The sequence below is a fragment of the Paroedura picta genome, chromosome 2 (genome assembly GCF_049243985.1).
Source record: "Paroedura picta isolate Pp20150507F chromosome 2, Ppicta_v3.0, whole genome shotgun sequence".
In the NCBI taxonomy this organism is placed as follows: Eukaryota; Metazoa; Chordata; class Lepidosauria; order Squamata; family Gekkonidae; genus Paroedura; species Paroedura picta.
The window spans coordinates 37,607,488-37,623,282 of NC_135370.1; the positions used below are offsets into that span (position 1 = coordinate 37,607,488).

The 15,795-nt window shown below is 45.0% G+C and overlaps 2 protein-coding genes across 2 annotated transcripts in view; both read left to right on the forward strand.

The window, feature by feature from the left end:
• The window catches only part of LRP2 (LDL receptor related protein 2), a 216,187-nt gene extending 204,886 nt beyond the window's left edge, over positions 1-11,301 (forward strand). The window contains exons 75-79 of the mRNA XM_077319790.1: positions 19-148; positions 3,698-3,808; positions 4,448-4,555; positions 6,211-6,282; positions 9,179-11,301. Of these exons, the coding sequence (XP_077175905.1) occupies positions 19-148; positions 3,698-3,808; positions 4,448-4,555; positions 6,211-6,282; positions 9,179-9,340 (583 nt within the window). The 3' untranslated portion in view covers positions 9,341-11,301. The remainder of the gene's footprint in view (positions 1-18; positions 149-3,697; positions 3,809-4,447; positions 4,556-6,210; positions 6,283-9,178) is intronic.
• A 3,783-nt stretch (positions 11,302-15,084) lies between these two features.
• Positions 15,085-15,795, forward strand: part of ABCB11 (ATP binding cassette subfamily B member 11) — a 107,549-nt gene continuing 106,838 nt past the window's right edge. Inside the window, exon 1 of the mRNA XM_077319800.1 lies at positions 15,085-15,562. The gene's annotated coding sequence lies outside the window, so the exon portion shown is untranslated. The remainder of the gene's footprint in view (positions 15,563-15,795) is intronic.

Consider the following 15,795-nt stretch of genomic DNA (forward strand, 5'->3'; position numbering starts at 1 on the left):
TTCCTCTTGTTTTCAAAGTTTAAGCAGTCTTGTGAAGTCCACGGAAAATGGCAATGGAGTAACCTTCCGAACTGGAGCCGATGGGACCACGGACATCAACGTGTCTGGATTTGGAGCAGAATCAGCTATTGACAGAGCAATGCAGATGGTGAGTGTTTTCCTCCAATAAAGGGTTTTTGTTTTGTTTTTTTAAAGGTATATGCAATGAGGAGCATTTTATACACACACACACGTGTATATATATATATATATATATATATATATCTCTGTTCCACATAATATATTTCTGATAAGGCCTTGGAGAATGAGCATGTCTCATGGCTTAAGTGCCACTCAGCACTTAACACTCATTCAGGGTGGCTGTTCCGCCCCTGAGTGCCTCCTCCTCCAACCAGCTTGCCTGTCTGTCCAGTGTCCAGCCAATCACTTTCTGTCCTCCACTCCTGACCACACCCTCCCCCTTCCACTTCCCTCAGAGGCTGCACATCCCTGCTGCTGGTGACCTGCCGCTGCTGGTGAGTTCCCTTTCCAGGGAGCCTCCAGCCTGCAGCCTTTCCAGGTCCCTGGGGAAGGGAGTGGCCATCCACAGAGTTCTCCCACCCCACCCAATCTAGTGCCCATTGTATTCCTGAATGCAACGGGCTTCGCCCCTAGTTTATGTATATATATATTGCCCTTAAAGTGATCATCATCCACTTGAACTTTTCTGCTGGCCGGGCTGCGTATGAGCCATGTTTTTTGGGGGGGGGGGGGCAGTGTCATTTGTGAATGCTATGTCGGAAATGTTGCAGAAGTAGCTTTGAAAATGGCTCAATAGTTTCTTTAAACATGCTGTGCTTAGGAGGTATTCAAGAATATCAACTTGATTCGAATTTTTGGACTCTAGTGCGTTATACATTTTCTTCAATTTCTTGTTCTTGGGCCAGGTTCTCCACACCCAAATAGAATTTGTATCTTGACACAGTGAAGACTGTAGGTTTCTAGTAATCCCATGCTAGAGAGCCAGTTTGGTGTAGTGGTTAGGAGTGCGGACTTGTAATCTGGCATGCCAGGTTCGATTCTGCGCTCCCCCACATGCAACCAGCTGGGTGACCTTGGGCTCCCCACAGCACTGATAAAACTGTTCTGACCGGGCAGTGATATCAGGGTTCTCTCAGCCTCACCCACCCCACAGGGTGTCTGTTGTGGGGAGAGGAATGGGAAGGCGACTGTAAGCCGCTTTGAGCCTCCTTCGGGTAGGGAAAAGCGGCATATAAGAACCAACTCTTCTTCTTCTTCTTCTTCTTCTAGTTGGGGAAAAATAAATTGAGATCAATTTCTGTTTTCCATCGAATCAGGAATGGAACTTGGTTTCAGTAGTGACCAAGTCCGTTCCTTACCATTTGTTCCTCCCTTTTACATCTGGAGATGCTCCAATTCAGCATCTTACTTCATCCTGAAGTGATTTGCTTCCCTCCTCTCCAGTCGGCTTCTTGCCCAGAGAGCCAGTGTGATGTAGTGGTGTAGTGGTAAGGGGCAGCAACCTCTAATCTAGTGGTCTAGTGGTCCCCAACCTTTTTATCACCGGGAAACGGTCAATGCTTGACAATTTTACTGAGGCCCTAGTCTTTTGCCGAGGGACGTTGCCACCCCTGAGCCCCTGCTCCACTTGCTTTCCCGCCAGCGCCCCTGAGTTCCCGCTGCCTGCTGGGGGGCACTGCCACACCGAAGGGAAGCCCCAGCCATGGCAGCCATGGAGAGCACCAAAGGTGAGCCGGTGGCAGAGTGGCAGGGCAGCCCCCGAGGCAGCAGCCGGGGAGGAGGATGAGGAGAAGCCACAGCCCGGTACCGACTGATCCACGGACCAGTGCCAGTCCCCGAATCGGGGATTGGGGACTACTGAGAACTGGATTTGTTCCCCCCACTCCTTCTCCACATGCAACCAGCTGGGTAATCTTGGGCCAGTCACAGTGCTCTTAGGGGTGTTCTCTCAGAACTCTGCCTACCTCACAGGGTGTCTGTTGTGGGGACAGGAAAGGAAAGGTGCTTGTACTCTGCTTTGGGACTCCTTTGGGTAGTGGAATTTTTAAAAATTTGTTAGTTAGATTTATATACCGCCGGTCCCAGCAAGCTGGCTCATGGCAGTTCACAATAATAAAACATCATAAAAAACCCACAAACTAAAACACCCCATTAGGCAATAATTAATACCCCGAAAATACAATTAAGATGGCAAATCATACAATATAAAACCCTTTCCCCAACTACTGATAACTGTGGCTTCCAGCATGGCAAAACAGGGATAGATCATTATCATCTGGGACTGGTCTAACCCCCAGGAAACCAGGGGGAAGGAAGACCCGATTGAATCCCCAGGGCTTCTGTCCAGCTTCAGCCAAACACCTGGCAAAAGAGCTTCGTTTTGCAGGCCCTGTGGAACCCTGAAAGCTCCATCAGGGTCCACAGCTCTTCTGGGAGCTCATTCCACCAGATAGGGGCCAGAACTGAAAAAGACAAGGGTAGGCTCACATAGAGCGGGTTGCAGGAGTCTAACCTGGAAGTGACTGTTGCATGGATCACTGTGGCCAGGTGTTCAGAGAACAGGTACGGGGCTAGTAGCTGAGCCTGGCACAGATGAAAAAACACCGTCCAGGCTACCTTAGTGAGCCTCCATGGATAGTGAGGCATCAAAGAGCACTCCCAGATTCCTGGCTAGAGGTGCAGAGGTTAGTTGCACCCCATCCAGGCAGGGAAGATGCAGGGTATAAAAAAAAGACATGGGGTTTAAAAAAACAGCTCTTCTCTCTTGACTTTAACCTTAACAAATGCCATTGCTTCAGATTTATGTCAGATTTCCTTGGCTGGGATTTTTATAGCATTCACCTGGAGGATAAGTGCCAGGAAAAGCCCTTTCTTCACCTGTCATGGGTTTGGAGAGCTTTCCTGCCTCGCCACATGTCACTTTTCTTGTTGACTTAGGGAAGAACAGGATTTGTTTTAAGAAACAGCAAATTTTCCACAATGAAAAATGAACTGATCCTAGGTAATTAATGGATTATTTTGAGGTATTTGCAGTAAACCACCCATTTTGGTATTTCGGTTATTTCCGCATTACAAAGTTCTTTGATTTACGGGAACTTGTCTTCTTGTGTGTGTGTGTGTGTGTGGGGTGTCACTGGCTAATGGAGACAGGTTCATTTTTATACACACACCCCTAAAAAAGGATTTATGGAGCATAACTCTGCATGTGTGTACTTGAAAGTGCCTCTTTGAGCTCACGCGAAGTTCTCTCTACATATAACCTGGGATCCTGTAATGGCTGCAAAGTTCCTTGCTGGACTGAATTTGTGCCAGGGGAGTAGATGCTTGCGTTTTGAAGAAAAAGTGTTTATCACACTGTCTTGAGCATTAGAACTACAAAACTGTCTTCGGCTCAGTAAGATCCCTGACCTTTCAAGGTATAGCCTGCTCTACCTGGTTGCTGCCCTCTAAGATCTTTCACATCACCCAATATGTTATCCTATTAAGAAGTTGCTAAGGATTGAACCTGGTCAAACATCCTCTTTACATGCAGAAGACAATTTCTCTTCCTCACTACCACCAAGCCACAACCTGGTCACATGTAACAGTTATGATGTTATTATTTATGTTATGGTTTGCTTTAAGGAACACTAGATCTTACATGGGATGGAAGCTAACATTTCACTATTATTCCCAGAATGAAAATTTCGCTATAGAAACTGGGAAGCAGCCGATCACGTTTGAAAACCCCATGTATACAACAAAAGATAGCGGCGAGGTGGACATGAACGTCTCCCCTCCTACACAAGTAAGGCAGAAAATTGAAACCTGGCTTTCTTCTCTTGCTGATCTGTTCTGTTTGATCTAGTTATCACTAAACTCTCCCCCAGTTTTTGGTTTTCTTCTCAAACCATCTATGGGAACAAATCAAATCAGGCTTGTCTTGGGCATAACCCATAAGAAAATTCAGGATTATAAAAATTAACAATTTGAAATATGTAGATTTGCAAAACTGTGAAGCCTTTTCCTCTGGGGGAAAATCTGTTAGTGTTAAGTGTGCAGTCTGTTGCATGGTTAACTAGAAAATCTGGGAGAAACCTAATGTGCCCTATTCAATATAACCTGTGCTGTTATTTGTTGAAACCATGGCCTATTCTGCACACAATAGATAATGCACTTTCAATTCACTTTAGAAGTAGATTTTCCTCTTCTGCACAGGAAAATCCAGCTGCCAAAGCACATTGAAAGTGCATTATCCTATGTGCGGAATGGGTGCATGCTAATTTTTCCACAATAGGCTAATATGTGTATGCCTTAGAGGCTGTGAACGAAACCTCTGCTTTGGATTCCCTTCAGCTGAACAAGAAAGCATGTAGTGGCAAATAGCAGTGTTACCGTGTGTTTTGTACTTTTGTGTATGAGGTATGTTTTTCTATCACGGCAATAGGTCACGGCTTCTGGCAGTGGGGAAAACGAGAACTTTGAGAATCCAGTCTATGCCACATCTGTATCTGCCAGCGTGCCCCAGCCTCCAGCAAGTGCAGAAACGCCCCAGGTAACAGGCTTCTGCTTTGCAGAGCGTGCTAAAATCAAATGTTCATGGAGCTTTCAGAAGAAAAGTTCTGTATCTCCTGGTGCTCAGGCTTACAAATGCAAACATATTCAGCTGTCTGGGGCATAATACAGTGGCTTGGATCCACTGAAAAATCACCCCTGGTGGTAGCACAATTTCTTCACTTCCTTCAAGCTGCACCTGAAGTGCTTTTCCTGGGGGACAAGCCCCCCCCCCGGGAATAGCATGAGGAGGTTTAGATGTCTGTCATGGGAGGGGGGAGGGTTGGTGAAAGTGTGCCCTTCTCGCACATGTAGAAATGATTGACAAAATCCAAGCCAGCCAGTGGAAAGTTTTTAATACAATTGAAGTTTTAAAATGTTTTAAATCTCCATCTCTCTGTTCTTACCTCTTTGTCTTCATAGTATTTTCCATCATTTCTTGCTCCCTCAATTTCACAATTTTCTCTATTTTTGGCTCGCCTTCTTGTCTGGTTTCTGGTCCATGCCTCAAGCAGTCTGTTTTCTGTTCACCAAATTTTTCTTCTCCTGTTTTCATCACCTTCAACCACATTCTGACTTTCCAGTCACACCAATGATGGGTTTATCCCTGGTATCCGTTCCATAAGTTATAAAAAGAACATATTGCTGGTAGATACTATCTTACTTTTGTGTTCTGTGCACCAGTTGAATTCCATGGTACTATTAGTAGTAACCACTATGAGTAGTACTAACATTACTCTTAGTAGTAGTAGCAAAAGCTGTAGGAAGAGAAGGGCAAAAACTGAAATGCCGCTCTGCATGAAATGGATTCAGGGCAACACTGTGACATTAGTAACTGAGTAGAGTCTTCAGTCATCCTATAGTATGTGGTTAGTTCTATCATTAGCAGGTCTGTTTGTTTATTACCCTTCCCTTCCTTCAAAGAGCTCAGGGCTGCCTACATAGTTCAGTCCTGCTCTGTCTTGTCCTTAGAAGAAGCTTAAAAGACAGGTTAAGATGGACTGACAGATAGTGTGGCTAGCCCAAGGTCACCCAGTGAACTTCATGGACAAGCAGGAGTTTTGAACTAGGATCTCTTCATTCCTAGTCTGGACCTATAACCATTGTGCTGTGCTGTCTCCATAATGGTTGCATAATGATCCCATAGCAATACAGTCATTGCACTGCTACTGAATAAGTGCTGCCGGGTATGCTTCTCATGCAGCTGACATGCATCTTCCCTGGTTATTAAACTCCTAATATTCTTGCCCTCCTAGTTGCTAATTGCTGTCAGTCACCTTTGTGTAACCCCTGAGCTCCGTTATTTCCAGTGCAAAGTACTCGTGACACACGCCCGTAGGCGATCTCTTAAATGACTCACATTTTTTGCATGTTAATTAAATGTGAAATGCCTTCCCTGCTTATATCTTGTCAAGGTGAGACTCTTTGCTCTTGTTGTACATGTAGTTTTTGGCCAAGCTCCATCACAGGAAGACTGGCCCCAAGTTCTGATCAGTGGTCTTTGGCGGCAGATCTTGCTTGTACAATAGTCAGCAGCACTGCTGATCGGAGGCTGCTACACCCATCGAGTTTAAGTTAGTTGCCTGTCACTGAGTCATCCCTGAGCCCAAAATAGTCAGCAGTAAAATATTTCCACTGATCTTTTTTTTTTTTCAGGAGACAAAGTGGAACTTCTTCAAAAGAAAACTGAAGCAAAGTACTAATTTTGAGAATCCGGTTTACTCGGAGGTAATGCTGAGTTTCATGAGAATGGTTTAAGGGCTACTTAATATTTCATGCTGTTTTTATGCTCTGACTGATTTGGGGTTTTTTTTAGTAGCGCTTTGTGATTTTAACGTGTTTTACTTCGTAAGCCCACTCAAGAGCAGGTTCTATGGGCAGATGATTATAGAAATATTCTATTTCAGTGGGAGAAGTCATCCAAGATGGTTGAATCATACCTCTGCTCAGTCAAGACTATGCACATATTTGTGTGGCTTCCTGTTGGGGGACCAGTTTGGATAGCCCTACCACTCAGGTAGCATTCTAGTGGTAGAGCTTCAAGCAAAAACTGAACAGACTGCAATTCTTAAGCTATTGCACTAGATTCTCCACTCCAAAAAAGAATTAAAAATGCATTATATCCTTAGAAGATGAAAACATAGAGCGTATGGGCTTGGACATGACTAGAGGGCTGGCCTATGGTCACCCATCAGGAAACCACACAAACATTTGCATAGCCTTACCTGAGCAAACAGAGGCATAACCTAACCAACTTGAAGAATTTCACCCCATTGAAGAGAAAAAACTTTCAGGTAGATCCCAATGTTTTGTTCTCAATAATAGATGAATATGTGGTTGGCTGCCCTGCTAAATCACCCTGACAACCCAGTGCCCTTTTGATCAGGCATTCCCTAAGTTTACATATGGCTCCCCAAGCTGCAAGGGCTCTCCATGAGTGATCATAGATGAAACCTCTCTATGGATACAAGAGTTGGCGTAGCAAACTAGCTATCAGCCAGAGAAGTCCCTTATTCAGGTTTTGCCTCCTTTAAGAATTTTCTAAGAGGCCTTAGGTCAGTGGTTCTCAACTTGGGGGTCGGGACCCTTTTGGGAGGCAAAGAAACTTTTCACAGGGGTCGTGGCAGGGCGAGCAGCTTGGCCGGGGGGAGCGCGGTGCCACCACTGTGGCCGTGAGATCGGCACAGTGAGACAAGAGGCAGAACTGAACTGAGAAACTCTGGGGGAAAAACTAATTCATATTCAATCATGAGCAATGGATCTTCACGCCATTGGTCAGTTTCAGTTTAGTGTTTGTGAAAGAACACTTGCATAATTTAATGGTTGGGGGTCACCACAACATGAGGAACTGTATTAAAGGGTCGCAGCATTAGGAAGGTTGAGAACCACTGCCTTAGGTGAACTACTATCCCCTCGCCTACCTCATGTGCAATAAAAGGTAAAGGTATCCCCTGTGCAAGCACCGGGTCTTGTCTGACCCTTGGGGTGACGCCCTCCAGTGTTTTCATGGCAGACTCAATACAGGGTGTTTTGCCATTCCCTTCCCCAGTCATTACCGTTTACCCCCCCCCCCCCCCAGCAAGCTGGGTACTCATTTTACCGACCTTGAAAGGATGGAAGGCTGAGTCAACCTTGAGCCGGCTGCTGGGATCGAACTCCCAGCCTCATGGGCAGACAGCTTCAGACAGCATGTCGCTGCCTTACCACTCTGCGCCACAAGAGGCATAGATAAAAGCATAGATAAAACACATCAAATAGTACATTAAAATATAAATCTGAAATTAAAAATCCCTATTCAGGACTGCTACTAAACTTAACCAAATACAATCCTAAATAAATCCATCTTCAACTGCCTATTAAAAATCGAAAGAGAGGGGCCCAGGTTTACATCCTTGGTTTCTACATCCTTTTCACTATTCTTCCTCTGGGCGGGTAAGAGGCGGCACTTCCTAGAGTCTGCCCTAGCAAATAGTAGTAGCATGTGGCTGTAAGCACATCTCTATATCCCTCAGACATTCTTCCTATATTCCAAAGTTTTTGTTGACGGGTCTCTCGGTTCTGGGCCAGTTATTTCTACCTACCTATACATTAATGCACTAAACTGAGGCTATCGTACTTTGGCCATGATATGAAAAGGTAAGAATCACTGGAAAAGAAAGTAATGCTAGGAGAAAAGTTGGAGGTAACAGGAAAAGAAGACGATTCAACATGCGATGGATTGACTCAAATCAAGGGAGCCAGAGTCCTCAGTTTGCAAGATCTGAGCAAGTCCGTTAATGACAGAACATTTCAAAGGACATTGATCATAGGGTCCCACAGAAGCGACTTGACAGCAATTAACACAAACACATACACACATTCACACATTAAAGTACACTTTCCCACAGGGACAGCAACTCCTGAGAAATGGCAAATGTGTGTTCCCCACAATTACTTATGGAAAAGTAACATTGGAATACAGCATAGGTAAAGGTATCCCCTGTGCAAGCACTGGGTCATGTCTGACCCTTGGGGTGACGCCCTCCAGTGTTTTCATGGCAGACTCAATATGGGGTGGTTTGCCATTCCCTTCCCCAGTCAATACCGTTTACCCCCCAGCAGCAAGCTGGGTACTCATTTTACCAACCTCGGAAGGATGGAAGGCTGAGTCAACCTTGAGCCGGCTGCTGGGATTGAACTCCCAGCCTCATGGGCAGAGCTTTCAGACTGCATGTCTGCTGCCTTTCCACTCTGCGCCACAAGAGGCTCATAATGGGATATAGCATACAACAGGCCAAACTAGACATGACAGTCTCCACCCCCCTGCCCAAAGGCTGTTTAAACATTTAAAATTATTTTAATCTTGGTTTTATCACTCCTATAAAATGTTGTTGCTTTGATACTTTTTTAATTATTTGCAAGCCATTTGGGATACTTTTGAGTAGAATAAACCACTGCTTCCACATTCCCAATCCCAAACTTCAGGATTTCACACAGAGCTTTTCATAGACTTCTTCATGATTAATGAATGGAACACTCATGGTCAGAGCTTCAGACAGCATGTCTGCTGCCTTACCACTCTGCGCCACAAGAGGCTCCTGTGCAATATGAGGATGTTAATTTTTTGGTGTGCCCATTGTTTCAGATGGAAAAGGAACACCGGGGAGATGCTGAGAACATTCGTCCTCCGTCTCCATCGCTGCCTCAGAAGATCATCCTCAGGAGAGACCAACCATTAGCCTACTCAGCCACCGAGGACTCGTTCAAAGACACCGCCAATCTCGTCAAAGAGGACTCTGTTGTATAACCAGCTCACCTAGGGAATGATTAGGAACACCCATTTGCACATCTATTTTTGTAAGCGGAAGGAAGATGCCGTTCACTTCTCTTTGTAAAAGAAATATATTTAGTCTTTTTAGCGGGAGACCTCCATCGGAGCCATGCCTTGTTTGTTCGGGTTTTTTTTACACATGCAATGCCAACGCCTATTTTTATGAGAAATTATCACGGTGTACTATATGTATATCTTTGCACTGACACTCTCAGAAAGAAATGTTATAAATATACTGTACATTTGTAAATTTCTGAAAGATTATCTGGTTGTTGATGTTTTAGTACAAATCGATTCTTATTAGGGATCTCTCTATAAATGATTATATTAAATAATATAGAGAAGAACATAGTGCCATCTACTGAGCGACAAAGACCTTTGGGACGTATATTTACGGGCAGCACCTTGCTAAGCATGTACCATCAGTATTTTCGTGTATTTCTGCTACGTGTCTTATCTACCGGAGTACATAGAAATAGGTGCCTCTTTCTCTTGTATTACAATTACACAGAACAGAAACAATTCACAAAGCACTGGCTCGGATGTTAACTAGCGTTTCTGTGAGCTCCAGGATTCCAATCTGCACTGCAGGACTTCCTGGCTTCCTCCCCTCCCACAGTGGCCCAGAATGCTCCCCACTGCCACTGTCTTGTTTCTCCGGAACAGGGGACAAGACTTTGGAGGCAATTGTGAGGGTGCAGAGAAGAGTGAAGAGGATGACCCGAGGCCTGGGGAACAAGCCCTATGAGGAAAGGCTGAGGGGCTTGGGAATGTTCAGCCTGGAGAAAAGGAGGTTGATAGTGGATATGATTGTTCTCTTTAAGTATTTGAAAGGTTGTCACTTGGAGGAGGGCCAGGAGCGGTTGCTGTTGGTAGCAGAGGTTAGGACCTGCAGTAAGGGGTTTAAACTACATGTTAGAACCGTTTTGGCTAGCTATGAGGGGGGGGAAAACACAGAGTAGTTCAGCCGTGGAATCAGTTGCTGAAGGATGTGGTGGGCTCCCCCTCACTGGTGGTGTTCAAGCAGCACCTGGACAGATTCTGATCATGGATACTTCAGGCTGATCCTACATTGGACAGGGGGTTGGACTAGATGGCCTGTCCAACTCTATGATTCAGGGCTGCTGCCGAAGGGAGGAAGCAGGAAAATCATGTCATAGGCAAAAATGCTGTGGCTGCAGAAACACAAGTCTGGATCCTAGCAGAAATACGGTAATACTTTCCCTGAAACACATTTTATTCCTGAGGCACCTCTTTAAAAAATCATTAATGGTGTTCGTGAGGAACAGAAATGTTTGACACGTTTCTACTTTCACATTTAGTTTACGACGGTTCTTTTTTTCATGATAATCAGTGGAATATTATCCTTTTCTCAGCTGAAGTCTCTAAAGTAATTTCTATCATGATTAAACCGATAGTCCACTGACCAGCCCCAAAAATGCTCTATTTCTTTGCCCATTTCATACAGACAAGGCAGGTATGCTTTAATATGAGCCATCTCTCTCTCTCGATTCTTTTTTCTTCCGATGTGAAAATGTTTAATATTGTTGACTATTTATTTCCTGAGGTGGGCAATAATAGAAAGGGAAACCATTTTTACTGATGCAGCCTTTGTACTGTACATCCTGTTAGCTTTACGACTGATTTGCTGGTTTAGTAAGTCTTTAATTTGGACCCTTCTAAGAAAGTCACCTTAGAAATGTGTAGTCTGTTATTCAGTGTCCCTGGCCTAGCTGCTCATCTAATCCCAGGGCGTCTAAATTTATAACGAATGAGACTTCTGCTGTTTTGGGTTATTTAAACTTGGCTTCTCAATGTTACATGCTGTCCTCCTTTTAATAAGCTTGGTTTTATTGCCTTGGATGTGTACTTTGATTAGACGAGACAAACTGGAAAATGCTGCTTCTGAATAAATCTAATAAATGTGTTTGCTTTTATCAATGCCTGCTTTGTAAGTGATTGCAATTAGCACACTAGGTGGCAAGCTCACCTAACCTACAAGTACTGTGGGGGGAATAGAGCCTTTAGTGCATGCCAATAGCAGCGATCACGCTTGGGAATTAGAACTCTTTCAGATCTAAAAGGACAGTCAAGGAACTCATTCCCAGAGCCGTCATTTGTACCGAGAAGTCTCCCCTGGACGTGGGGAAACGTCTGGAAATTTACTCTCCTACGTGGACGTGTTCACGATTACACATGGCTACAAATGCAGAAGTGTTAACGTTTCAGTGAAAGGCTGCCAGTGTTTCAAAATTCTCTCCAAAACATGAACATTTGTGCCTGGGCCTCCCAAATCCTAGCTGAGTACTCTGGCCTCTGTTTTTTAAAATCAAATCTGCGGGGTAGAGTGCTCAGGGAGTCAGGCAAGAGTCTGAGGGCTGGGCTTTAAGTCACCAGCCTGCCGTAAAGCTCTGTGGGCCAAGCATACACTTTCATCCTAACTTTCATCCTAAACAAGGGTTGCCCTAAAATGGGAAAGAATAAGCAGTGCTTCCCATACGTTAAAATATACTAAATGTACACACTTTTTAAAGTGTCAGATCATGCCATTTTCCAGTTGAGATGAAGGTAGTTGTGGTCACCAGCCACCCAAGTGAACTCAGCTGTCTTAAATGGAAGGGGGACCAAGCTCCAGATGTGGAACTGGTCCTGTATATCGGGCCAAATCCTTTGGCCACCTCATGAGAAGGAAGGACTCCCTGGAGAAGAGCCTAATGCTGGGAGCGATCGAGGGCAAAAGAAGAAGGGGACGACAGAGAATGAGGTGGCTGGATGGAGTCACTGAAGCAGTAGGTGCAAACCTAAATGGACTTCGGGGAATGGTAGAGGACAGGAAGGCCTGGAGGATCATTGTCCATGGGGTCGCGATGGGTTGGACATAACAACATAACAACATATCGGGTAGTCAACTTGAGGTCCTCCAGATGTTCATGGACTACAATTCCCATGAGCCCCTGCCAGCATTTGCTCATGGGGATTGTAGTCCATGAACATCTGAACATCTGGAGGACCACAGGTTGACTACCCTTGCTGTATATCACATGGGGGAGGGGGGAACAATTCAGCATATGATGGGAGAGGATATGCTGTTTTTTCTTCACTTTTAATTGGTAAAGCAGCGTAGGCATGACCTAAGTACATCTTCCTCTGTAAGCTGTATGCCCTCTTGTCCCACAACTACTCTTTTTGGAAGCAAAGCGGTTCTCAGGTGCACGCATGAACATCCATCTCTCATGATCACAACCATCAAGTTGGGCTGCAAGACTTCAATAGCTGCATTTTTGTTTATGAACCTCGTGTCCTCTTTCTGGATGAAGACAAAGGGGAGAATTATCTATCAGCGTAGCAAGCATTTGCATCATTTTTCAGAGCTTTTGTTGAGAATTGCCTTGACCTGATACAAATGAATTGGCATACTCAATTGATCAGCTGCTTTTTGACAGGGAGTTCAGTTTATGTGTCTTTAAGGGAATTTGGGTGAAGAAGTCGCATTTGAATCCAGCATAGCATTTCGACTAATGTCTTCTTGGGACAACCTTTTTGTCTAGGGCAGCTGCATCCTGTCCTGTCAAATTTTTTGTGTGAGGTTAACTGAACTGAACTGGCCATTAATGATCAACCTGCTTTCCTACAGCAAACAAAACCTTTATCCTTTCTGCTTTCAGAAATAGTGTGCACATCAAATCAATGACCTAGCAAGAATTCTGTAGGGGAAAAATATGCGTGGGAAATTCAGCATTCTCTTTTCCTAGACAGAGCTTAATTTGTTTTAGGTTCACCAGGTTTTCTGGCATATAAGGCAGGAATTGATAGATGTTCCCTTGAGCACGTACAGAGTGGCATTGTCCTTCGCTACTGCAGCTGTGTTATTAATTTTGAGATACCTGCCCCATTTCCTCTTAACAAATCCTGCAAGATAGTTTATAATAAATGCAATAAATAATTTGCGCTGTTTTAAATTCCTAGCAAAACTAAACTGGAGTCTTCTGGTACTTGGAAGACTGAAGATTATATTCTATTCATTCTGTCATGGTCTAAGATCCATTTTATTCAAAGATGGAGGCTGTAAGTAACCTCACTGAGGGCTAAAAATGTACAAAATTAACAATTAACTGCTTTGGACCACTGGGAAAGAAGGCTGACCTGTTTCTTTTCCACTGACCAAATTATCGATACACCAGTATTCCCACAACACATTAAAGCAGGAGAGAAATCACATAAATAGGATCCTCCTTGCAATAATCTGAACATAACAATATGTGCCACAGTCCTTAATAGTTTGTCCTAGCGAGTTTGTAAAGACATTTCGTGCTGTGCAACCCTATTACCTATGGAGGAAAACCCTCTTGACTAGTTCTGTTGAAATTTAAACATCTCATATTGCATCTCCTATAACTTGATGATCTAAGAGTTATTTTGCCCTGTTCTCCACATGCAGCCAGCTGGGTGACCTTGGGCCAGTCACAGTTCTCAGAGCTCTCTCAGGCCCACCTACCTCCCAGGGGGTCTGTTGTGTGGAGAGGAAGGGAAGGTCACTTGGAGACTCCTTTAGGTTGTGAAAACCGGGATATACAAACCAACTCTCCTTCTCTCGTTCTGTGTGGTGGCTCTCCATAAGTAAAATGGTTATGTGAATTTTTCTTGGGTTCGCATGATTTGGGACTTGCGGTGCCATTTTAAGCGGAGTAAACCAATGGGCCAAGGGACACGGGAGGGTGTGGCTGTGCTTAGGATGGCCCTGCAGCAGACAAGCTGCCCCTCAGCACCGTAGAAACAACAGGAGCTGCTTTTCTTCATGAAGTGTCCTAGGCGGCCTAAAATATAAATCGGTGGTCTTGCGGAAGCACCACTATGTTTTATGGGCAGATATCTTCCCTCTCACGAATTTCACAGCCTTAAGAGTCAGAGAAGCTCAGAAAAACCATTTTGAGCGACTGGGATGTGCTAGTCCAGGGGTAGTCAAACTGCGGCCCTCCAGATGTCCATGGACTACAATTCCCAGGAGCCCCTGGCAGCGAATGCTGGCAGGGGCTCCTGGGAATTGTAGTCCATGGACATCTGGAGGGCCGCAGTTTGACTACCCCTGTGCTAGTCGGTAGCACTTGACTTCCTTCCTCGGACAGACCCGCAGCGTTCGTGTAGAATCCCTCTCTTGCTAAGATGCTTAGCCAGAGTGCTGCCAAAGCCGCTGTCCCATCTATCAATGAAGACGCATCTTCCCCTCAGGCTTTTCTCTTTCTGATGAACCAGCTAACGACAAGCACAACCTGATGGCCCCAAATCCTGTCCGGCCTCCCTGTGAAAGTGAGGGCTGTGGACAAATTGTGGCTGCAGCCTGGGGATCTGCTAGCCGGGCCTCCCGTCGCCTACAATCGGGGCCCTTGAAAGAGGCCTTTGTTTCTTATTTCAGCCTCATTTAGTCTTTACGGTAAATAAAATTGGCAGCCAGAGACTTTGGCGCCCCCTGAATGGTGTCTGTGAATGACAGGCTCTGGAAGGGATTGCTCCAAGCGCTTTCCCAATATCTCCCTGCTGTTTTCAAGACGCATCTGTTCGGCGTTGGCTGCTTCCTCCACACTGCACTCCAGCATGAATGTGAGGGTTAATTAGGGGGAGCACTGCCCGGTACACTGAGCACTGATTGTTATTCAAGGCACTTGGGAAAGGGGGAGAAGGGGCAGAGCTGGAAAGCAAGTATGCCCATTCTAAGGCTCTGATAACCATTATGCTACTATTCAGAAAGCCATTCTGCTGGGGGACACCTATTCTGCTGTGGCATCCAGGTTGGTGGAGTGGTTAGGAGCGCCGGCTTCTAATCTGGCGGCCCAGGTTTGATTCCCCACTCCTCCACATGCAGCCAGCTGGGTGACCTTGGGCTCGCCATTGATCAAACTGTTCTGACCGAGCAGGAATATCAGGGCTCGCTCAGCCTGTTGTGGGAAGAGGAAAGGGAAGGCGATTGTAAGCCACTTGGAGACTCCTTCTGGTAGAGAAAAGTGGCATATAAGAACCAACTCTTCTTCTACTTCAGTAATATCAGGGCTCTCTCAGCCTCACCCACCTCACAGGGTGTCTGTTGTGGGGAGAGGGAAGGGAAGGCGAATGTAAGCCGCTTGGAGCCTCCTTCGGGTAGAGAAAAGCAGCATATAAGAACCAACTCTTCTTCTAACATCTCTGAACAAGCAGCCAGCTGTCCTGGTGAGTGCAATGATCCGTTCACCGATTTATATATTTATTTATTTTACCGTTTATATTTTATTTCGTTAGAAATAGGAATTGCAGAAAAGAACAGAAACGGAGAAAGAAGAGGAAAACAACAATTTCTGATATTACAAATGTTTTAAACATTCACCCCAGGGACTTTGAAATTCTATTGATCGGCCTTTGATTTACCACATTGGTTAACTTGGCCATCACAGCTTCTCACCCCA